The sequence below is a fragment of the Lissotriton helveticus genome, chromosome 2_1 (assembly GCF_964261635.1).
Source record: "Lissotriton helveticus chromosome 2_1, aLisHel1.1, whole genome shotgun sequence".
NCBI lineage: Eukaryota > Metazoa > Chordata > Amphibia > Caudata > Salamandridae > Lissotriton > Lissotriton helveticus.
In genome coordinates, this window is record NC_136059.1 from 1,507,006,319 (window position 1) to 1,507,032,174 (window position 25,856).

A 25,856-nucleotide genomic window follows, 5' to 3' on the forward strand; every position below is an offset into this window, starting at 1 on the left:
GAGAGGTCTTGGGTTCAGGGCAAAGGCACCCGGGTCTTCCGGGCATTGAGGGTTAAGCAGCTGCTGGACAAGTCGACTTTTGGTGCAATAGGTGAAGTCAGAAGGCAGGCCGGCACGGTTGGCACCCAGTCAGTTGCTTGGGCTTCTGTTCTTGCTGTGCGTCTTATTGCTTGTCTTCTTTCTTCATGTCATCAGGATCTGCCGTTCTGGTTCCAGCTGGTCAATTTAGGGGAATGGGGGGGTGATGTAGGGTAGTAGCCAATGGGCTACTGACCCTTCGGTCGCTACGCACCCTTTGGAACCACTTCCTGCGGGAAGTGGGCATAACTGTGTTCCAGAATTCCTAAGTATGCCATCACAATAATGGCTACTTCTAAAAAATCGTCTACCTCAATGTAGCCCACCTTATATGTGGTACTAGCCTGGGGGTGGCACACCTACCTGACTAGCTCATTTCCCCACCTGTCTAGGTGCAAAAGGGTGTTAAACGGGGGTGTGGCTTCTCCTGTGAGGGGAGCCCGATTCGTATTTCAAAGGCAGCAGATCTTTGAAGTTTGTCAGCCTAGGGAGGCTAATCAGCAGCTCATCCTGTGGGAGAGGGTGTGACACCCTCTTCCCGAACAGACGTTTTTTCTGGGCCTCCTGAGAGCGCAAGGCCCTAATCTTAGGTGGTTAAAACAGTGTACCTGGTGGCAGACTGTCAGAGAGCAATCAGCTGGTCGGTTTTCAGGATGCACCTCGGTGATACATTTAACACTGGAAGCAGTGTGGGTTTACCAATTCGAGATGTTTGATAACAAACATCCCTATCCTCAGTAAAGCCATCATGTAGCTGGTGAACTCTTTTTCACTGGTGTCCTGCACGTTTTAAAATGGCTTCCCTGTTCAATTGTATTGGCAGTAATAGGACTGATCAGCACAGGGGCATACCTGTTTATGCAGGTAAACCCTCACATGTCATAGGGATGTCCAGCCTGCCTTAGTGATGTTAGGCCTGCTGTAGGGATGACATATATTTGACATGCAGTGGTAGGGGACAGGTCACACAGGGATCTGTAACACATGTTTTCATTTTGTCTGCACCAAGACAATGGCAGTCTTGCCTGTGCTTTGTGAGGGGTCCCCTAGGGCAGCACAATTTGTTCTTCTGCCCTTAGGGACCCTCTTTAGTACCTCAGGCCCTAGAAACCATGGACACCATTTGCTAGGAACTTAGAGAGGATGCTAAAGGTTTTGTTGATTGGATATAATAGTTGCACAGTTTTGGAACGAGGTCTGGTACTGGGGACCTGGTTAACAGGAACCCAGTGCACTTCAGTCAAAATCACCTCAGTTACCAAGCAAAAAGCGGGGGTGACCATGTCAAAAAGGGCTACTTTCCTACATGGGACATTAAATCACTTGTAACAAATCATTACTTCCAGCATAGGAGAACATCAACAGTAGACCTGCTCGCAACAAGGTGAAATGCAAAATGCCAAAACTTGGCCTCCAGATATCCACAACCACCGTCTCTATATGATGCCCTCGGGATCAGCTGGTCAATGATGTTTACCAACACTTTTCCCCTCTATATCAATAATTCGGCATCTAGTGAGAACAGTCATTAACACCATTTCTCAAAGCACCTGGTTTGCAGGACAACTATAGTATTTGCTTCTGCTAGATATGTCAATGCACCTGCATTGAAAACTGCAGTTGAGGCCAGTAATGTTATAATCCCAACTCCAATGCTCTCAATCTTGCGATCTGGCACCGTAGATCTTCAAGTTTGTAGACTCCACCATGCTCTTGAATGTATGGAAATACTAAAAGAAGTCTGAAAATGCACCACAAGGGCATGTTTAGACACTAAATGGAAAAAATGTGTACCATACTCCACTGATCTTAGCATTCGCTGCAAGAGGTCTCTGTGCAAAATATTTTTTGTAATCTTCTACAATTATAAAAATCAGGCCATGCACATTCATCTATTGGAATACACTGGAGAAGTGCCCCTCCAAAATACACAGCAGCATTTCATTTTTAAAATCGACTTTTTCAAATATGAGGTTATAAAAATGAGGTATTCATGCCATATGAATGTCTTTCATTGCAAATCAAAATGACAAACCCAGCTCACACTAAACCAGCTCATCTACCACCCAATGAATGACAACATATTACAGGAGAAACTAATTTAATCCTTAACTGATAACGCAATCTACTTGGGTAACAATATCTTCCTTGGATGAGGTACAGGTCTCTACATTCTTAATAAACAACGATTCAAAAATATGTACTACTCTCACTCACTTGAAATGCTCCATTTTAATTCTCCTCATTGCTGCAGACTGAGACTGAAGAACCAATCCCTTTAGGTTAGTCATTTTCATTCCTTATTGCTTTCTTCCTCTTCAGAGTGACAACATATTGCTAGCTTAAGAGACACAAACAATTGGTTAGAGAGCTCAATAAACTTGAGCTTGACACCCTTACTGATATGTAGGCTCATCTACTGTCATCAACACAAAGGGTCCAAGAAGGAAATAACCGAGGAAACCAACACTCTGAAATTACAACCGGAATAATACACAGCAGACCCAAAAAAACTAAAAAGAATTAAGTCTAAAAAAAATAATCACTATGGTATTCAGCAAAAAAAAAAACAGAATGAAGAAAGTCACTGAGAAAACGTAACACCAATGGCAGAAAAGTTTTGCAATTTTGGCAAAAGAAAGGAGTGAGAAAAAAAAAATTTGCAACGTGTTTTTAAAGCCAAATACCTCTTTATTAGAATGGAGATTGATCAAGCAAGCAACTGTCGTTAAAATGTTTTCATGTAATAGTATGGACTCACTCTCAGACTGTAGAATTCTAATTCCTCCTTAAATACATAAGAGAAGTTATAAAGATTATTTTAGGATATGGTAAAATAGAACTTTTCCCATCTCCTGTACCTAGGGTCCTAACTTCCTGGGATACCATACAAAATTAATCACCCCTTGGTCATCTTTCATAGAAGTCACTCATTTTAAAATGCTAAGTATCATTGCCAAAATCAATTTGTTCTCATTTCCTTGAAACCATACCTTCTGCTTTTCAGAGAGATTATCTATTCAGTTACATCCTTCTGGACCAACCATAGTTGCACTTTCCCATCACAAAACTCAGTCTTGGAGTGCCTAAACTATGGCAGGCCCCCTTAAAATAAACCATAAGAGGTAAATAGGGATGTCAACTATTTCTGTTCAGCCTCTTAAGATGCTTATCCTTTGGAGTGTCCTGGAAAGCTATGCAGAATCTCAACTCAAGTGGCTATCTAAAAATTACCTTCTTGATGCACGTCCGTCTGGTTTCAAATCTGGATGCAGCACAGCAATTGTAAAAACAGTTGATGAGCCACTTAATGTTGTAGACAAAGGTTACTTATGTCTTATTCTCCTGCATCCGTCAGTAGCATTTTGCTCAGTAAATCATTCTACGCTGCTTCAAATTCTGAATTATGTAATGGGGTGAAGGGGCTCAAACCTCTGTTGCTTCTCATCATATCTCAAAACTGGTTCGAACACTTAAAACTGGTGAAGTCTCTCTCCAACTCTGAAGAACTTTGGCAGAGCATTTTACAAGCTTCCATTCTGTCTCCCACTCTCTTTAAACTTTATATGGAACCATTCTCCTCTTTACTAAAACATTGCTTATCATACATGGGCCAACAACACTTGCCTTAATCTAAACATGTCCTCCCACAAAGTACATTAAAACGTTTTGAGTCCTCCAAATGAACAATATGCAGCTTCTTCCACAGCCTGCTTTGTCCTGACTGACTGGAAGGATGTGGCACAGGATATAAAGTTTGAAGTGGAAAGCCTAAGTTACTTCCATTTGGGATGTACCACAGCATAAAATCAGTTAAGACAAAAGCAGGCTTATTTTTTCACTGTGGAAACAACGGCAGGGTCCAGATGCCTTTGAGATTTAACCTTTCATCAGAAATGACAGGAGGAAGCTGAATGGATGTTACATAAAATAGCTCTGACTATAAGAAGCGCCCTTGAAACATGTACACTTATAATGTACAAGCATAATAAAGTCAAACAGAGAAACCTTAAAGTATTAATATGACCACCCTACTAAGTATCACCTCACACAAACACCGGAGAAAAGGGCAGCCACCACCAGAGAACACAAGCCTATGGCGATTTGTAAGGCATCTGTTAAAATCACCCTTTACAACAGAGATGAACGAAAAATTGATTAAATATTAGTGTGCAAGTCCCAGTGACTACATTATGTCCAGGGACCCACACAACAATTACTTTGGTAGAAACAGGGTTCACTCAAACTTGAAAAGTTTCAACATGTCATAAGGCAACCTCATAAGTCAACCTGTAAATCTTGCTGGAAATATCCATAAATTTTTTTTTTAATACATTTTTTTTTCATCATAAAGGGCACATATATAAATCAAAATAAGCTGGAAGTTTCAAATTTATACATCAGGCGAAAACACAAGTACGAGAAACAGAAAAAGAAAGCTAAGAGTCACAAAATTAATTCATACAGCACTATCAATAATTAGATTATTCCATCCAAAACCAATGGTCTCCATATTGCCTCTAGCTTGATCAAGGAACGGACGCCCCTTGTCTTAGCTAAGGCTTCCTCTAATCCATACGTTTCCGTGATTATAGACCACCAATATTCGGCCGAGGGTGGTGTTGTAGAGACCCAAGCCCGGGCAACGGCCAATGTAGCAGCAGCCATCAGTATTGAGAAAAGGCGTGCGAGTGCCGGTTTATCCCCCTTGTAGCCCAGCATAACTTCAAGATCAGTAAATGAGGGGTCCAAACCCAATTTAAGCCTAAGTATCTGTCTAATTTTCTGCCCATAACTCCTCAGCTCTGGACCCTCCATAAACAAATGTATCAAATTAGCAGCGTATAATCCACATTTAGGACAGTTTATCTTATCCCCTGTTGTGTTCCCTTGAGCCTATTTAGCTAATTTGGTCGGGGTATAATACAGCATACATGTAGTACGTAATTGCTGAAGTTGCAAACTGACAGAGTGAACGGAGTCCTTAATGTGGCCTAGAGCCTGTTTGATCTCTCTAGGTGTAACAGCTATGCCCAAAGTTTGACTCCAGCGCTGTGCTAGTTTCTTGCTGCCATCTGACCTACAAACTATGCAGATGTTCACACATTAACCCTATCAAAGACTTAGTTTTCCCCCCATATAAGCTGTCCCAGATGCTTGAATGCATTATTATTTTTACATCCAAATTTTGGGCCAAATAATCTCTGATCTGTAGATACTTAAAAAAAAATGAGCAGGGAGTTTATAAAGTGTTCGTAAATCTTCAAACTACTTAAATCCTCTCATCATACACATCACCTTGACATGTAACTCCATATTTGGCCCAATATTTGCCTGCTTGATCCTGGAACACCTCAGGGAACAGAGGATTCCCCCCATAGTAGACATTTTTCGTGAATTGCTGGTAATTTACATCTAGCAGACATAGCTCGACAGATATTTATAGTGTCTCTAACGGTCTTAAACCTGACTCGCTCAAAATAGTTTGGATCTTTAATTCCATATAAAAACTTTTCTTTCAAATTGCCTAGGATAAACCTAAAGATAGTCGGTCTGGTCAAGATCAAGCAGACTACGGAAACGTCCCATAAAGGCAGCCCAAAAATAAATATTAAAATCTTGAAACCCGAGTCCGCCTTGATCGAATGGAGATTTAAACAAATCAGTCGCTCTCCTAGGTTTTTTATATCCTCATACCAAGCTGCTGAAAATGCTCTAAAGTTTTTAAAAAAATGTATTAGGAACTTTTAAAGGAATGAACCAAAAAATATAGAAACTTAGGGAGTATTTTAATTTTGATTAGGTTGCATCTACCTAATAACCCTATATAGAGCCTATGCCAAGTTTTAAGCAATTTAGTAGTTTCATTCAGAAGTGGTACGTAATTTAAATTAATGATCTGATCGACTTTAGCTGTTATCTTTACTGCCAAGTAAGTAACAGTAGTGCAAATCCCCCTAATGGAATGTTGGGTCCCAAAATTAGTGAGCACTTGAGTATTATTAACGTTCACTTTATTTCCCGAAACGCCGCCAAATTTTTCTGCTTCTTCTTTAATGCTCATCACGGCCTCGTTTGGATTAGTTGTGAACACCGTGAGGTCACCAGCATATGCCGTGACCTTAAGCTTAGAGATCTCGGATTCCAACGGCTTAATATGTGTGCAGGATTGTAGAGTGCGTATAAATGGCTCTATATATAGAGCGAACAATAATGGAGACAACGGGCAGCCCTGCCTAGTCCCACATAAAATTTGGAATGATATGGATCGAGATCCCATGGAAGTCAATTTAGCTTGAGGGTTACAATATAAGGCCTGTACCCAAGACCGAAACTGTGATCCGAAACCAGCCTTAACGAGTATGGCCAATAAGAAATCCCACCTGAACCGGTCAAAAGCCTTTTCGGCATCTAAAAGAATCATGCCGAGATCAATCTTTTTTTTTTTTCTCAGCAAAATCAAAAGCTCCAATAGCCATATCAACTTGGGCAGTAGTGTCCTAACCCATAATAAATCCATGTTGTCTTTCAGATACTAGCGGTACAAAAGGGGGTGCTGATGGACGGAGCATCTGAACCAATCAAACACTCACACCCAGTCAACCGATCTGGGTTTAATCGATCACCGTTCTTTAGCCCACTCTGCCACCCCAGTTCAGACATGGCCATATGCAAATCAGTCTGACCCTGTGCCTCATGGCAACAGTCCAGCCCGAACTGCCGAGCCATGCCTTCCCTGGACAGGAAACAAGCTTCCTAGGACCGGTTTCTGGCATTTCAGCCATCTTCAGCCAGGCTTGCTTGAATCCAGTGACAAAGAGAGCATACCCTGCCAACTTATGGCGAACAAAGCGGTACAAAAGGGGGTGGTGATGGAGGGAGCATCTGAACTAATCAAACACTCACAGCTAGTCAACAGATCTGGGTTTAATCCATCACCGTTCTTTAGCCCATTCTGCCCCCCAGTTCAGACATGGCTCTTGCTCACTTTGCCACTGGATTCAAGCAAGCCTGGCATTAAAGGGGCCAGGCAGCTCACCAAGATTTTTGAAAATATCTTGCCGTCCGCGTTCATAAGAGAAATTGGCCGATATGATCCACATTCTGTCGGTGGTTTACCCTTTTTTAAAAAGAACACAATCTGTGTCATACACCACGACTACGGTACCCTTCCACTGATAGCCACACACTGTATTACCTTACTGAGGGGTAAAAGCAGAATCTTTTTAAAAGATTTGTAAAATTCTAGTGGTATTGAGTCCTCTCCTGCCGCCTTCTCCATTGGCAATGCTGATACCGCCAACTTCACTTCTTCTACTGATACTGTCGCATCTAATATAGTGGCTTCCTCGGTACCTGCTGCTGACAGACCACTGTCATCGAGGTATCGTAGCATATCAGCTCTGTTTGGTATCCAAGTAAGTGAGAAATATCCTTTATTAGAGCACTTATCTGGAATTAAAAGGTACTCGCAGGTGCAAAGTGATAAGGGACAGGATATGCCCTAGCCCACAGGAAAACCTAACCTCAAGAGCCTCTTTGGAACTAACAGAAGATCTTAGATCCATCACCCAGTGGCTTCTAGAACTGATCCATCAAAACACAAGGACATTACTAAAGCCGAGAGGTATTCTGGGAAAACCAACACTATTGTGTAAACAAGCACTTTTTGTATAACTGCCTAAGCCTCTTTAAGAGGAACTCGCTGAAGAACGGAAAGCCACTATCACACAGACCAGTTCACGAGTCATTGTTGAACCCTGCAGCCATTCTCTTCATCGAAGTGGAACTGATCAGTGCCAAGTTAGCCCACAGCTGTTCTATATTCCCTTGAACAGATAACTAAGAAAATAAATTGTACTTATTTGAATGGTGTCCTGGTCGTCCTACAACTCGGACACTGTTGATAATATGGTTTCACCATCCTCCAGTATCGTCTATAAAAAACAAGGTGGAATAGATTGTCGCCAATTGTACATTTTTGAATGCTGTTGTGCTTTAGTCTCAGCACTAATCTACCTTCACCGTTCTTTGTACTGTGGGCTTGTACACAGATTGTGGGCCCAAAAAATATTTACAATAGCGCTTGTCAGTTTATTTGGATGCTTTGTGGAGCAGCATCATTCCAAGTGATAGGTCCCTTCTGGCCACTAGAACAAGAACTAGGTGGGTGATAAATATGTAGAGTAAAAAAAAAAAGGTCAGCAGTCTTTGCAATGTAAGGAGACTATAGTGAATCTTCATTTTTGAGGTAGTAGGTTTTAGATGTGTACAGTGTACTCCCAGTGCCGATGGTTCCCTAGTTTCCATATGACTGGAAGGAAAGTATAGCTGTCTGACGAAAAGCAGTGTGCCATTAGGGTAATCTGAGTGTGTTGATTGGAATTTTGTGAAATGCTTTGCAGTTGATTTCATGTCTCCTTGTGGATTGCAAGCTCTAAATAATTATCAATTGAAATGAAAAGATTGGTATTGGTAAATATTTTGATGTTTGTTCTACTTTTGTACACTTCTGCCAGAAGGTTGCTTTAAAGGATTAACAGTATTATCATTAAATGTTGATGTATCAGAACTATATTTACAAAAGGTTGGAGAACATCGTCCGCTAAAACATTTTATGTGCAACATTAATCATCTACATGTTGCAAAGATAAAAATACATAAACAAATAAAGTAGAAGATATATCTAGTCTCAAAATTCTATAAACCTTACGGTATTAGTGTACTTTGTCCAATCCAGTGGCAATTTGATTTTTCACCTTGCATTGCACTAACTCCCAGATCCATTATCAGGAGCATATAGTTTTAGCCATACATAACATCATCAATCTTTAGAAGAGATTCTATCATCTAGCAGAGCAGCTGGGTATAACATGTTACACATAGATCAAAAGGGAGCAATGTTCATGAGAGAGCGGTAAATTTGTTGATGTACTAAGGTATTAGGGGCATGATCATGCCATTTAGGAAAATGGTGAGTGGTTCAAATAAATGGCTCTGAAGTATCAACAGTAAAAGCAGCAGAATGAAATGATAGGTGGCAGTATCATGAATCTTTGCCATACTGCAGTCTTGGATAACGTGCACTGCAGGTCTGCTGACGTAGAGTTAAATGCAAAGAGTGGAATCCTGCGTACAAATTTTGCTGATGGTAATGAACAAAGCAATGTCTTATAGGCTACAGATGCAGACACATTATGGCTCTATTCTGTCGGTCGTCTCTCAACAGATATAAGGTGCGTTATTTGATTTTGAACTGATATTAGGCCATGGGAGTCACTGGAACAAGGCAGTGTGTCTCAAGGCATGGCTAGTACTTTTTTAAGGGAGAATAAATAGAAAATAGTACTTACAGGTTATGATTTTAGTGGTCACATTTTGTTTACCTTTACATTCAAGGGACATTTAAATACTGTCAACTTGTGTGCTTCACAAGTCTCATGAAACACGTATTTGTTGCTAGCCATCAAATTGAACATCACATCTATGTATTCAGTTCTACCAAGCAGAAGATTATAATATCAGTGCTGGTAAAGTAAAAGTTACTTCCTGCAAGCATGGTGAACCTGCAGTAGTCCACATACCAAACCTCTTGCTTTTTTGGCTCCGGTTAACTGACCTCTTTGCTAGGCTAAGGATTAGTGCTATTTGGCATGTGCAATATAGAGTTAGTGGGCGGGCCTGCATTTTTATTCCTGCTAAATTGAAGGCAAATAGTCTAGTTCTACCACTGCCAACAACCACAGATTTCAGTAATCCGATTCCTCCACTTTGAAAATTGCCTTCTCCAATCATGATGTATTGTTGACACATGGATTGCATGTGATATGTGATGTGAGACAAGTACAGAAAAGACTCTTTTTATAATGGGAACAATTGTTTTTGCTGGCACCAATGTCTCTGATGTGCATTTTATTTATCTGTCACAACAAGAAGAGAGGCAGGGAGAGTAGTGGGACACTCTTATACCCCAGTATGAATCAAATAAACAAAGCAAGAGTGTTCCAAGGTAGTAACGAACCACCGGTTTGGAGCAAATCAACGACTTCACTTAAGGCGTTAAGGAAAGCCCTCACTCACCACCTAGTGATGACGTGCTTCATCATCGGGCCCCACAAAAGAGACCTAGCGTCTCTTTCGTGTGCTTCAACGCCAGATCTACTGCGGAGCGGGTTAGTGGGTTAAGGCAGTGTTGTGCAAAAGAAAATTAAGTGGGTGGTGAGAGGTTAAAAAGAAGTCAGTAGTGTATCAAAATTAACTTTATTATTATGATCACTAAGGACTTAAAGATAAAAATTATGTGTAGGAAATTCGTCCACATTTAATTAAGTGGTAGTTTCCTAAGTCAGTCGACATGTTTCAGCCATGAAACGGTATGAATTTACCTGGCATTCATCCGGACTCAGTGTGAAATAAAACCCTGGCGGTATGGGCTCGCTAAGGCCCACCCTTACCTAGGGACGTGAAAGTGAAAATAAGTTAGTGAAAAAGTGCAAAAAAATTAGGAACAAAAGATTGTCTTCCTAATTACTCCTGGTTTACGAGGCTTCCGACTTTTGCGGTTTCTGCACTTTTAAGGTGTAAAATGTTCACACCATGGGTCACGGGGGGGGGGGTGGAAGCGTAATTGGCACACCGCCCTCGACGCTCGCCACCCGTAGTGTACCTGTAGCGACCCTCCGGGGGTCCAGCAGAGGGTCGCTACAGGCACACTACGGGTGCCGAGCGTCGAGGGCGTTGTGCCAATTACGCTTCCACCCCCCCCCCCTGTGACCCATGGTGTGAACATTTTACACCTTAAAAGTGCAGAAACCGCAAAAGTCGGAAGCCTCCTAAACCAGGAGTAATTAGAAAGACAATCTTTTGTTCCTAATTTTTTTGCACTTTTTCACTAACTTATTTTCACTTTCACGTCCCTAGTTAAGGGTGGGCCTTAGCGAGCCCATACCGCCAGGGTTTTATTTCACACTGAGTCCTGATGAATGCCGGGTATATTCATACCGTTTCATGGCTGAAACATGTCGACTGACTTAGGAAACTACCACTTAATTAAATGTGGACGAATTTCCTACACATAATTTTTATCTTTAAGTCCTTAGTGATCATAATAATAAAGTTAATTTTGATACACTACTGACTTCTTTTTAACCTTTCACCACCCACTTAATTTTCTTTTGCACAACACTGCCTTAACCCACTAACCCGCTCCGCAGTAGATCTGGCGTTGAAGCACACGAAAGAGACGCTAGGTCTCTTTTGTGGGGCCCGATGATGAAGCATGTCATCACTAGGTGGTGAGTGAGGGCTTTCCTTAACGCCTTAAGTGAAGTCGTTGATTTGCTCCAAACCGGTGGTTCGTTACTACCTTGGAACACTCTTGCTTTGTTTATTTCATTTTATTTATCTTTCAGTGTCATGGGCTTAAGTCCAAAACTAACTTTTTATGTGCTTGCTAGTTTACTTCACACTGAGGTGTTAGAGAAAAATCAGTAGGTTTTGAGTCAGGATGGCACAGCTGTACAATATCGTAATTTATTGATCTAAATGTTCCTTCTGTCCTTTGTGTTTTTTCACTTTTTTCATTTAGGCAAGAAGACATTCCTTGGACAAAATAAGTCGTTCTGGGGACCTTTGGAATTGGTGGAAAAGCTAGTCCCTGAAGCCTCAGAAATCACTGCAAGTGTTAAAGATTTGCCTGGTCTTAAGTAAGGAAAATATAGAAAATTCCTTCTTCAAAAAGTAAACTAGCTGATTAAATTTCTCATCCACACAATTCTAAAATGGTGCCTTAATTTAATTTCCCATGCTAACATCTGTTCACGTTTTAAGTTTAATTATGTTCCAGTTATTTTAAGGACACCAATTTATCTCTGTTATAGTTGCACCATTTGTCCCATTTCACCCTGTCAGCTTGACCCTGCACCAGTGAGGCCATGTAATCCTCTACCACTTCATGCCCACAGCGTATTCTGTTACCAAGCTGCACTTACCTCATTAGTGCTACACCCACCTTCACAGCTCTAATCGCCCTTCCACTATTGGACAATACTCCTCCCACAGTGTTTTACAGTGCTCCCTAGCTTTCTCCTGCAATGAACATCTGCATTCCCTCCCTCCACAGGTTTCACTTTTTCTTCATGTTTTCATTTGACTTTGTTAATCACATTTCCTCTCCCTCGACATCCACCATTCTCTTGCACGGTTTATCCATTCTTGCCCACCATAACTAACCTCTCAAATTCATGACATCTTTAAGGTTCCTCCACTATTCTGGCTTCACCACCACTGCAGACCTCAAAGCAGAATAAACAATCAATTTAGTTTCTCCACCAGAAAAGGACCCTTTTTCAAATCCCTGCCCCCTCTAGTACTTATTCATGCCCTTATCTGCTTTTTGTTGTCTTCCAGTCTCAGATTTGTCCACTTAAACTACCCACTTACAGACTCATACAGTGTATACATTACCGAGGGAGTTTGGCTTAAATCTGAATGGCCGTCCCACTAACACATTTGACTCAACAATTTTCCAAAGCTTTCCTACCCCATCAGTACCTCCAGGTAGAATTAATGCTTGGACCAATCACCATTCTGCTCTCCTCATCTAACATACTACCCATTGGAACCCTTTCAGTTTTTAAGAGTACCCCAAACTACGACTTCTTGGCATCTGTATCTCTCTACACCTTGATCCCCCTCCAACCGAGTCTTAGCCCATTCTTAACTGCTGCAGTTTTTTTAAAGGCATTGTCAAATATGCGCCTCCTCTACAAGAGATGGATGTCTGACATCTTGAGCATTTTAAACATTCCCTCTATACCTTTAACTAGGCCATAGATTTTACCAAGCTCTCATACTTTCAGACACTCACTACAGACAACATTGAAGCCTTCTTCTCGATGACGGCCCAATGAATAAAGATATCGGAGTTTTTTTCTGTTTATTCCCTTCTAATTCTTCGCAGCTGTTTCTTTGCAAACTCACTTTTTAACAATCTTCTGCACAAATTTGGGACACAGCTACCCTCTGTTCACCAGCAGCCATTTCTTCTTCTGTGCTTCCTTCAGGTGTCAGGCCCCGGATCATTTACAACCTCACTCATCTGTTGTGCCTGTTCAGCCACTTATGCCACCATTAGCCTGTCTCCCATCTTTCCATCTGCAACAAAACCATTGAAATAAGTCTTCAACATACTCCCACAGCACCCTTTTAACATCTAACTTATTGATTGCTTATTTGTTACAGAGCAAACTGCCAACTTACATATGGTTCGGGGGCTTTTAGGCAATGTAAGGTTCTGACTGTACAACATTATTAAAGTCTGTTCTCAGCAAACCGGTTGTGCATCATGAACTAGGTAGTCAGCATATTTGTGTTTTAGCACCCTTTTCCAGGGCTGCTCAGTAGAACCAAAAAGTATTTGCAAAGCCAATAGGTCAAAAAGATGAGAGATGTTGGCTTTGCTAATGCTTGTTTACAAAATGTTGTGTATTCCAGTTACTGCATGGCAGTAAGTAATCTTGGTATGTTACTTGGCCTCATCAATGAATAGCTGTTGTTGCTGGGTGAGCAGTATGTTCTTTTTTTCATGTGTCATCCACTTTTTGTGATTAGCGTGCCCAAGGTATAAGAACAGGGCTTTCGAATGAATAGTTCATCTTCACTGTACATTCATTGAGAACATACACAAACAGAGGTCTAAGTGTGCAAACTGGTGTCCCTTGGAGCCTTTACATCGAGCTGGCTCTTGCAACCCAACAGTACTTCATTTGATATGTCATTTTGGTGACCGGGGAGGCGTTGGCCTCCATCCTTATTTGCACATTTTCCATTACCATTGACAAAGGACATATTTGTGGCTTTGTGCTTTTACAGGACACCAGTGGGTCGAGGAAGAGCGTGGCTTCGCCTAGCACTAATGCAGAAGAAACTCTCAGAATACATGAAGGCCCTTATTAACAGAAAAGATCTTCTTAGGTGAGTCATTCTCCTTTTCCCAGATACATCTTTTGCTAGAACAACTGAGCAGAGTGTTTTAAGACTGCTTCTGTCACAATTATTTATGCCGTGGTGCTTATGAAATATCTCTCTATAATGAAATGTATTAGTACACAAGACTTCTCCTGTGAAGGTTGTTTATACCTCATGTCTAAAGTTGCTGAACTTCACAGTACAATTTTAAGCTTGAAAAACACAGCAGCCCTTAATGGGAGTCACTGTAGCTGTCCTAGTGTCCAATAAAATGTCTTGCCTTTGCAAGACATTTTTATGGAAATCGTTAGCACTTGTTTCTTATGTGAGAAAACATTTCAGCTGGTGTGCATATTCTATGAACCACGACAGTTTATAGGCACCAAATAGACTGCCAGGTGTACTAAAGGCTGTATGCACAGTCTAGTCTCTTCAAGCAGGACTGAAAATGAAGGCCTCATTGGAAAGTGGGAAAACTATTGTTCGATGTGGAGGCGCCATACAGGTAAGTAACTGCAGCGCTGATGGCTAACCTTCAGCCATGAACTAATGACGCATTGTGGATCCATATGGTAATCAAAACACCTAATTTATGCCAGTACAAACCTTTTTTAGTTTGTAGGTTGATCTGTGGTATGTTCAATCTAGGGTTGTAACCCGATTTGATAAGGGAATTACCCCAGTGCTAAGCACTTTCTTAACACCTGGGACTGTACACCGTTAAACAATCATATTTTATTTTTACAAAAACAGTAGCCAGGCCATACTTGTGTCCTGTTTTCACACTTTTGAATTTGTAGAGATAACCAGCGTTTGTGATTTAAGCACAAATAGTTTGAGGAAAATAACAACATATGGCAAATCATTAAAACAACATAATTGATGTACTAAAATAGCATTCTTCTTAGTTTTCTTGGACATGTTGAATGTTTTTCACCATGTTTTTAGTGTGTGGTGGTCTGTCTTTATTTTTCTATTTCACATTTTTGAAATATATGAGGAGCCGCTTGAAAAACCCATAGGCGAACCAAAAAAAAGCCAAACGTTTTTGAACACTAGATATGATTCTGAATTCAGCAAGAGTTCATCATATAGTTTAGGCGAACTTTATCCAAATAAAATTCTTATTGTACTCACAAAATAGTGACTGTTGAATGAAAGGAAAGTGGTTACCTAGTATACAGCGGCATCATTTTGCTTTGAAGGCGAGTCTACAAAGGTGATTTACTAATAAATTCTCAAAAATCAGAAATATATGGGTTGTCCAAAATTAGGCGATTCCGCATTAGCAGCTGAACCATGGTTTACAATGATTTTGGGTGTGCACTGACCACTCATCACTTGACTTAGGAAAATATTATTTTTTTCCACAGAGAATTTTATTAAGTTCTAACAGAAGTTCTAACAAGCCACTTCTGTATATTAAACCTTGTACAAAACAAAATTCCATCTCATTTAGCAGCAATCACTCACATGCCCCCCACAACCCCCCACACATCTACCCACAGAGGAAGAGAAAACATCCTGGGAATAGCTATCAGTTATATAAATTAAAAGGTAAGTAGATTCAAACGTACCACTTTTTTTCATACAGTCAGCTAAAAATACTATAATCTCTTGCTTCTTAATCAAGCCATTTGCAAGTCTCAAGGAACAGAGTGATCTGAGACACGCTAATGTTTGTGACCCTTTGTTTAAATATTGCAGCAAAGTTTGTCAAATTCCCCACAATCCAACAAATTCCATGATAGTCTCTCCATTGCAATCAATAACCACAACTTTGAGACTCACTCATAGGTGCTTGGTAGGGACATTCCAATTCGGGGTGGTTAGTTGTTTAGCCACCTATGACAAATTTACAATTAGTTTCCAATTAATCAGATCTGTCAAGGCATCGGGTCTCTTTCCTAGCAGTAAGACCTCTGGGGTCAGCGGAATTGGGTACCCAGAACTCCTTTTGACAGCTTACGATTTCCTTTCAGAAAGGCTACAGTGCCAGGCAAGCCTACCAGATATGAAGCATATCTCCGTCCTGGAGGTACTCCTGACAGCATTTCCCATTTAAATCTTGTACATTGTCTTAGCTGTCTTTGTGGTACTGTCACATAAAGCCATGTGTTTGTGTAGCGTTTCTCTAGTCTGAATGCTGCAGTGCTATTTATGTTTAAATCGTTTTTATTGAACAATTTATAATCAAGCCATGCCATTGACATAGAAGCCAGAGTAGCAGTAAAACAATGTATGGCCTTAAACATAGTTTAGAAAACAATATTTGACGAGAGTCCCTATCCCTTCCTCCCATCCACCCTCCTACAAATTAGATAGGATACGAGGAAAAGGAAAAAGTAATGGAAAGTAAAGTTCCCCTGGGTCTCATGCGATTGTGTGTCGCCACTGTTTCCCTTGTAGTTCTCCACACCAGCTCATCTAACCTGAATGCTCAGCTGCCCATTCAGTCTTTCCCACCTCTGCGTCAGAAGTGGTGGGTGGGATAGGGTCTTGTGTGAGTACTGGGAGCTTCAGATACATGGGGCAAGTGAGTTCCCTCATCTCTGTACTGAGTAAAGCTAAAAATGGGCACCAGTAGTCTGCAGACGAGGTCCCATCCCCCCTGGAGTGTGATTGTAATGTGCTCCATACCTAGCACGGTCCATAACCTACTCAGCCAGGCTTGATGGATTGGAGTCCCGTCTGTGCCCCAATATATTCTGAAGTGCCGTTCCCAGAGCCAGACCAATCTGCCTGCCTCTGCGCGATTTGAGAGGAAAAGTGAGCTTATTGGGGAGGCCCAAGACTATGTATGCCGGGAAGCGTGGGATTTGGTTGTCAAAATGGTTATCAATGTCTGATAGGACTTGTTCCCAATATGCGTAAAGTTGTGGGCAGTCCCATAAGAGGTGGGTCAAAGTGCCCTCTGCTCCACGTCGTCACCAGCAATGTGAGGGGTGGTGGGGGTTATATCTGTGTATTCTGGGTTGGGTGTGGTACCAGTAGGTGACTATTTTAGTCACCGTCTCAATACTCGAGACGATCCTCGATGTTAGTGTCCTCCAGCCCTGTCGCAATTCCTATGATGCAGATGTTGTGACGGGACCTGTTTCCAGGTCCTCCGTGTGTGTCTGGAGTTACATATTTTGCTCTCTTATGCGGATGACTATCTGCTGGAGGCTCTCTATTTCTTCCGCCGTGCTCGATTCATGGTCCTCCAAGGTGGTAACCCTCTCTCCCAAGGAGTCCATGTCCCGTTGCACTCTCTCTGGTCCGCAGACAGCTCTCGCTTCATAGTGATGAGATCTTTCCTCAAGGAGGAAAAGACGGAATCCATGAATAAGCGACTGACTGGTCCCTCCGCATCTCCACCCCTTCTGTCTCCGTAGCGGCGCCTGGCTGGATGGGTTCTCAAGTTGGGGCATTTTCAGTAGTATATCTTTGACCGATCTGTCTTTCTTCAGTCTGCCCATGGCCATGATTGGGCGTGCCTCCGAGGCCGAGTCACACCTCTTTATATCTGCTGTCGTCTCAGATGGTGTGGCTCCTCCGGCGATTCAGGACCTGGCCTTTGTACTGTTACGTGTTTCATCTAAAAGAGTAAAGGCCCCATGTGCCTGTCCAGTGTGTCCCCTAATTTCTGAGGTCCGCTTAGTGCTAGGCCCCTGCCTCTCTCCCGCCGTCACTTTTAGCGTAGGTCCTGTATCCTCGACAGTCGAATCAGTCGGTACCTAGGAGTCACGGTCGAGGCCCGGTTCCACAGAGCTGACTCGTCCGAGCCAACTCTCCCCCACCGCCAGTCCAGTCAGCCTCCGCTACACTATCCTCCGGAGGCCCGCCCCGCCGCTGCTGCTGCCATCCGGGACCCGTAGTGGTCAAAACCTCCCTCCGCTTGTTTGGGCCTGGGCCTCAGCGTGCCGAAAGTCCAGAGTTACTTCAGTTGGGGCAGTGTGTACTCACTGTGGTCCCTCCGGGTCTTCCTCTGCAACGCTTGGTCGGGTCGACGCCACTTCAAGCCAGACGGTCCGAGATTGGGCAGGAATCTGGGCCCAGGTCTACTCTGACTCCCGCATAGGGTCCATGCAGTTCGCTGTCCACAGGCACACTCTAGGTGAGAGGAGGAGCTGGTCCCACGCAGGCCGGCAGGTTGGGGCACATCCTGGTAGCCTCAAACCGCACACGGACTAACCGGGCCATCTCCGCAGCAGTCTGCTGGGCCCACAGTCTGCGGCAGCCCGCTGCGACTGCCGCACTTGCCGTACCCCGCTTCAATGGGTCCTCCGGGACCTCTGCTTCCCCGGTGCAGTTCTCCGCTCGCCACACGTGGAGGTTGGGGTAGGCCACAAAGAGCACCTCAGGGAAGGACCGGTCTCCACTGCACCAGTCGTCACAGTTGCAGTCTCCGATCCCTACCTTGACCTTCAGGACGGTTCTTTCTCCTTCGTTGGGCGATGCGGCCGGAGGGCGCAACAACGGCGGCCTTGTCGGCTCCCCCTGAGTGAGGCCAGGTGCGGTGTGTAATGCAGGCCTGCGCCGCCGAGTCCCCCAGCAACGGTCGACTCCGCTCCTTGTGGCTTTCTTACTGTGAGGTCCCCTGTGGCGTCTACAGGTACCGGAATGATGAAAATCCACTCCGGGGATTTACCTTGCGGGTTACGGGGCCACACGATCTGAGTTGCGAAGGAAGTGGATGGATTTCTTTTCCTGCCTAATTAGAATGCATTTTGAGACTCTGTAGCCAGGCCTGCCATTAGTCAAGATTGACAAACTGCTAAATTTTGTACTCCATTCATAAACATTCCCACATTGCACAAGCACTTTTACTTTTCACTGTGCACTGGGCACCGTCCTATAGTTTTATTGTTGATGAAGCGATGTGAACTACTGTGTAACAATATATGCTCTATGTACATAACAACTCTTGTGTATTTGTTTAAAAAAATATATATAATTAATGTGTATATGAAAGGATTGAACAACCTCCCATCGAATTTGTGAAATACTGTAAGCTAATCTGACAGGACCATTTGTTTTTTTGTACTGTAATAATCCAAGGTTCTGAGGAGCATAGGGTAACCCCCATTTATTGTTACTAGCTTCTCAGTTAAAGTATGTTCAGAGGTAACTTTTGATGTGTACCTCCTTGATATGGAAAAGATTATGGCTGGGGGATGGGCAAATCCCTTTGCTCGGTCAAGGGCTTAAAACGACTGCCCAAGGTTCATGATCAAGGAGGGCAACTGTTAAAAAGGGCATAAGTCCCCTTTCCACTAATGTCTGTATGGTCTGTCTCCTCGCCAGCATCCTGTCATTTTACCCCCCCTTCGTTGGTGCCAAAATAACCCCTGGTGCCCAGTATCTTTTCCTCATCTTTGGGTGGGGTGGATTGGTAGGTAGGATTTCATTTTTCATCATGTCTACTCTATGCTCCTTCCCCTCAGAAGGCTATGGGCAGCCTCTTCAGGACAGAGGAAGGATGTCGCTTGCAGCAGGGCTCAGAGGGGAGTTGGAACTGGTGTGTGAATAGTTTCTCCCCCATTTTTTGTCACTAAGATCTGGGGACTCATCCCTCCCTTGGAGACCCTGATTTGCCCCCAGCGGAAAAGAAAGGATGTGATTGAAGTGCAGCTCTCAGATTTGTGGGTGGGGACTCTCCATGTATTTCCCCTTGCAATTAGCATTGACTGCCAGGCCAGCTAAATCACATTCTCCCAGTCATCAGTCCCGATCACCAAAAAGAGGCTGAAGCTTCCAGCTTTGTTTAGGATTATCCTTCTCTCAGTCTACAAGCAGTCCTATGCCGACGTAGGGGAATTGCATTTCAGTTCTTTCCCTAAGTCACAGGGGTGATTAGATAATCTTTTTGTCTGTGCTGGCTTGCTTAGTGGGACCAACTCTGGTAATTTAATCCCATCCTTTCCTTCAGCAGAGCAGAGAGTACAGTGAGACCATCAGTGGTGTCTTCTCTGGCAAGAATCTCCTGAATCGTTCTCCCTGAGCTAACAATCTGAGACCTCCAGAACTATTTACTGGCAGGGCATAGGGCTGGTCTTACTTGCATTGGACGGGACCAGGAAGTTAAAAGAAGTTTGAGCTAGGTATCATGTTAAGCAGATGTTATGCAGATTTGTAGAGCGATCTGTCACCCAGGAAGGTATCCTGGCGCTGAGCAGGTGTTTAGTGTAGTCAAACCTAGGGCTTAGTTTGAAAGCCAGGTCTTCTGTTTCTTGCAGAATTTAAAAAGTGAGGAAGAGACTGTTCTGTGCAGCGTCAGGTTCTTCCACAATTTAGGAGCTAGGTAGGAAAAGGCTTGACCTCCGGACAAGTGGAGGTGTGTGGAAGATTTCTGAAAGCAGATGCGATTGTTGAGGTATGCTGGGAAGTGTAATGTAGTGCCCTGAAAAGGAGGAGTTTGAATTGTGCTCGTTTGTGTATGGGGATCCAGTGAAACTCCTGTTGTGATGTGAGTGCAGTGTGGAAGGTTGAAAGTGATTCTGGCCCCTGAGTTCTGATTGGTCTGCAGCTTTCTGGTGATCTTTTTTTTTTTATCCCGGTTTAAATGATGTTCCCATAGTCCAGCTAGCTTGTGACGAGTTCTTGTGTGATTTTTCTGGGTGCTGATTGGGAACCATTTGAAAATTTTCCTCAATTATCTTCAGGATATGAAAGCATGAGGCTTAAACAATGTTGACTTGGGTGGTTGTGTCAAGTTTGCTGTTGATCACAATCCCAAGGTTCTTGCCGTGGGTGATGGGTGTTGGTCACCAGGTGGAGTCCCACAGTGACATGCTCTTCCCAAAGATCACGATTTCGGTGTTCAACTTTAGACAGTTGGTCTTTATCCAGTGAACAATTCAGTCATGTAGGTATTGAATTTGATCCAGGTACTGGGCGTCTTGCAGTCAGGGAGAGAATGAGTTCTGTGTCGTTGGTGTAGGAGAAGCCGTTAATGTCGTGAAAGCAGAGGTTGATGGCTAAAGGGACTGTGTATGGATTTAAGAGTCCTCCTCAGGAAGGATGCTGGCGGAGCTCTGCCAACGGGGTTGCAAGCGTCTGAGGTGTGCGGTGCTTGGCTGACTGTCTGGGTCTTTCCAGTCAGAAAGGAGCAAGTCCATCTGAGTGTATGTCCTTGGATTCTGATGTTGTGTACGCGCTGGATGAGGATGGGTGTGGGAGATAGTGTCAAACGCTGCAAAGAGTTCCAGGACGATGGGAGTTGCTATGTATCCTCTGTCTAGAATCATGTGAAAGTCATCCTTGGCATGCGATGAGAGGGGGTTTCTATGCTGTGATTGGTCTGAAACCAGAGCGAGTGGTCATGATGAGTTGGTGGTTGTTAAGGTATTCGGTGAGGCATCTGTTGATGATTTACTCTACGACCTGGCTGGGAATAGTAGCGGGAAGATCAGTCTGTTAAAGTCTTAACGCATTCTCATCCAGAAGCTATAGTTTTACAGTGAACTCTGGTTACTGTATTAACCCTTTGATGTTTGTCTTTCACAGTGAATTTTATGAACCTAACTCTTTAATGATGGAAGAAGAAGGTGCAATAATTGCCGGGCTCTTAGTCGGACTGAATGTAATTGATGCTAATTTCTGCATGAAAGGCGAAGACTTGGATTCACAGGTATAGTATGCAAGTGAGAGCGTTCGAACACTGGATCAACAATGCTATCATCCAAACATACACTAATTTGTTTTGTTTTTCTATTTTCATTAGATTTAAGTGTGTGCTTTAATGTTATGCGATAGATAGATAGTATGCATCTTTAAGGCATCACTACTTCATATCATTAATCTCACGGCAATGATGTAGCATGGATATATGCTTCTGCTACAGTTAAACTTACAGTATGTGTCAATCAAGAGTTAGGTGCACAACCTTTGAGGGATGTGTTTCTACAGGTAGATATGACATTTTGTTTTGATCTATGATGACTCTCTTACTTGGAAGGCCCTTGATTAACCTGCGTCTTTGAGAACTGAACTTTAGTTGACCATTTGAAAGCATTGGAACCTCTCATTGACTGGGAAACAATTGATGACATGACATGTGCTTATGGTCACAGCTATAAACACATTTCCAGATTGTTAGCTGAGAGCCTATTGTCTATAAAGTCAATAATATTCTTAAACTCTACTCTGGATGACGGAGTAGCACTGGAAGAGCTATAATGAACGTTAAATTCTTAATGTTTATCTCTGACAGGTGGGAGTCATAGATTTTTCGATGTACTTGAAAGACGGGAGCATAGCAAAAGGCAGTGAAGGGTGAGTTATACCTATGTGTTTTTGTCCGTATAGAGGGCTTTTTGTATAATGGAAACTAACAAGTAGATGTACATCAGTTTCTGTATCAATTGTGTGGCTACTGACTTTGAATGTTGCTAATTTCTGCAAGTATGTGTGAATGGCTGTGCTAGCCACCGCCTGGATATCTGCCAGTAAAACTGTAACAGATCCAAAGCAGCCACACTCTTAATAAGTAAGGATATGTGGCAAAAAACGGAGTCACAGGTTAGTTCCCTAAATCAAAAGAGTAGTTGAAGTGGTGTTATAAACACTTTAAACCCTGTGATTTCATATGAGGTTGCATCACAAGACCCTTGAACCCGAAGACATCACAAGAAGTGGGATTACAAGCGTAGAAACTGTTGAATTATCTGAAAGTTTATAGAAATCATACAATTAAGGAATGAAAATCTTGACGAAGAAGTTAAAAGCCAGCATAGGAGTTAAAGCGTTATGATTTAAGTTTAAGACCCCAGTTGGTTAATAAATGATTGTCATAGATTTTCTAGAGAATGTATTGCCATCTGTTTAATGTTCTTTTCCACTGGGGATAGGAGAAGGAATGCAGAAAGCACCCCATCCCTCTTGGGAATGCAGAGAGGCTGAGGTAACCATAGGTATTAGGGGTCTGACCCCCAGTTATCCTAAGTGGGGATCAAATGTGGCTAAATATTACATTCTAGAGGCATGACCCTAATAACCCCACTTCTCAAGGGCTAATCAAATCCTGAAAAATGAAATTGAGAACCAGGAAAAAATACAATCAATACTAAATCTAATGATTACATAAATTAATCATTGATGAAACTCAAAAATTCTGAGATTTTTCTTTTATTGAGTACATCTAGTTATATTCACATATTTTCCATACCGCAAGCGTTCTGCTGTATGGTGTAGTGCATCAAACATTCAAATCCTTCTATATACAATAACAATACAAAACATTACAAATAGTCTTGTACAAAAAGTCACCATAAAAACACTCCTATCTTCCAAACAAATATATATTGAGGACTGTGCATAAAATTCCTGCACAATCACTCTGACTGTTGGTCTCTTGAGTCCGTATGTATATACAAAATGTGAATCCTTTCGTTGGTATTAGGACAGCATGCAGTTGCCAAAATACATCTTTCTTTAAAAATGTCAAAAAACTTCATGAACGAGGTGTCAACGCGTTTCGGCCTTTGGGTTTTAGGTCTCCTCAGAATAAAATGAAAGACTGAGCACAATATGTGTCTCAAACCATCGTACAGCCAACCAGACAAAGGAAGCCACAGCCTCTAAGGGCAACTGATAAACTCTTCAACAAGGATCGTTCCCGGGTGAAGTGAATAAATGATGAACCATCTTAGTGCAGGAGCCAGGCACGAGGGATGCTCCGCTGCCAGTAAGGAATGCTTCATCCCCTTCTCCGTTGGCTGTACGATGGTTCGAGACACATATTGTGCTCTGTCTTTCATTTTGGCCATCATGTACAGTACATATCTCAGACCAAAAGAAGTCCACCAAAGCCAGTGATCTGTGGGCTATGAGGTAAGAACGTCTACAAAGAAACCCCCCAATAACTGTCTTGATATGGAAAACTGGTAGGAAGTATGTTTTGTTGATATGTCTGACCATTCAGCAAGTCAGTGGATCACTTCTAAAGGGTTTTAATAGTAATTACTTGTATACAGTGGCCTAATCCTGTAATTTTACTAATGCATAATGTCATGCCATAAAAATTAGAGATATCTTTGCGAAAGAATTGATTCAGAACATGCAGTTTTCAACAAACTTAACCAAACAATACTCTCATGTTAAGCATTTTGTTTTACAGTGATGGACAAATTACTGCCATTCTTGACCAAAAGAATTATGTAGAAGAACTTAACAGACAATTAAGGTAAATTGTAGTTTGCATTATGTGGTTGGGCGGGCCATTTTATTATTTTTACTATGTTGTATAATATGCAATACACCTAAATAAAACATAATCCTACAAAATCAGAATTGATTTTAAACTGCGGTGGTAAACTATGGCAATAGATGATGAACCGACTAAACAAAATAAACCTAAGACATCTTCAACCTGTCTCTTACCACTAATGCTCACTCTTTTGGCTTTTATCTGTGACTCCTACCTGTCCTTCAAGAACTGTGCATGCTAGTTAGAAAGCACAGGCTGCCTGGCATTAGATATCCTTTCTATGTAGGATGAAACCATTACACATAACTTCTGCTGTCCTGTGGGAGACCGCATGTTGTCCTACTTCATCACTGCCTCCCTAACCGAACAGTCAACCCTCTTAAAGACACCTTCTGGTCAGTAGCACGACAGATCACAAAGAATGAAAATTTGACCATATCTTGCCAAACTGTGGAATCTTCATGGGCTCCCACTACTTGCTCAGAACAGACCCAAATACGTGTGAATCACGTTTTATGTAATACACACACAGAAACCTGATTATTTAACTAACAAACTCGCCTTCATTGTCCACTCTTGTAAAATCTGCTGCATCAACCAATTGGTTGAAGTCACTCCCTATATGTGGGAAGAAAAGAAACATGAAAATCAGTATTTTGGTTCTTCAGCCACCTAACTATAGCATCTAAGACGTTTTCAATCACCCCTTGCCTTTAAAAGGAAATATGATGCCCTGGTCTTTTCTTTTTTTAACCTATCCATTAATATCGTGGCTTTGCCAATGTTACCATGTAAAGTCTGAAAACTCTGTACATTTTGTGTCTCCAAAACCGCACAGATGTTCTGAGCAATGTAATTAATTCTATGTGTTATGTGATCTTGTTACTCTCTGCTCCTGGAGGCAACCAACTCTCACTTTCTTTACTAGATGTCACCACTGCTACTGCTGCCTGTCGGTTCCTGCACCAACTTCACTCCTCTTCCCCCTAGTGCTACATATACACTTGAACAAATACCCCCAAATGCAATAAATGTACACAGTCAATTTAGATGATTTCAATTATTTGAGTTCAACACTTTTAGACAGGATTTGTGTGTCTGGTATCAGAAGCGCCTAAGTGGTCATATGGACTCTTCGTTCTACTGCACACTTAATTATATGGTTGTTCGCTATTTTCTTTATTCATCACAATATGGGACCTGCTTGTTATTGAATATGACATAATATCTGTTTTGGGAAGTAAATATGTTTACCTTTTTCCTTTTTTGACAGTGCTACTGTAAATAACCTTCAGGCCAAAGTGGATGCTTTAGAAAAATCAAACACCAAACTGACGGAAGAGGTAAATGGAAGATATTGGCACAATGCCATTTCTATGGATTAGTTGAAAAAATGATTCATTTGGTGTTAAGATTTAACTGTAAAAAATTGTACATTTTTAAAACTGTTTTAAAATCAAGTTTTCTTCATTACTTGTGGTGATGAAGTTCCGTATTTTTGCGAGTTTATGATCTCAGACCAATTGTTAAAAATTTTCATTGTAGTTTTCCCACCAACAGTGGTTTGAACCTTGTTTTATTTTCTCACTGTGGTATGTAGCTTCCCTCTAATTTGTTT

The 25,856-nt window shown here is 42.1% G+C and overlaps 1 protein-coding gene across 8 annotated transcripts in view; it reads left to right on the forward strand.

Annotated features, from left to right (window-relative positions):
• Positions 1 to 25,856, forward strand: part of RUFY3 (RUN and FYVE domain containing 3) — a 464,645-nt gene that overhangs the window by 197,804 nt on the left and 240,985 nt on the right. For all 8 annotated transcript variants that reach the window (XR_013607158.1, XR_013607157.1, XM_078676401.1 and 5 more), the window contains 6 exons: positions 11,666 to 11,783; positions 13,951 to 14,052; positions 21,538 to 21,661; positions 22,244 to 22,305; positions 24,149 to 24,214; positions 25,512 to 25,581. Coding sequence is in view for 6 of the 8 variants with exons in the window: in XM_078676401.1 (XP_078532527.1) it covers positions 11,666 to 11,783; positions 13,951 to 14,052; positions 21,538 to 21,661; positions 22,244 to 22,305; positions 24,149 to 24,214; positions 25,512 to 25,581 (542 nt within the window). In the remaining 2 variants the exon portion in view is untranslated. The remainder of the gene's footprint in view (positions 1 to 11,665; positions 11,784 to 13,950; positions 14,053 to 21,537; positions 21,662 to 22,243; positions 22,306 to 24,148; positions 24,215 to 25,511; positions 25,582 to 25,856) is intronic.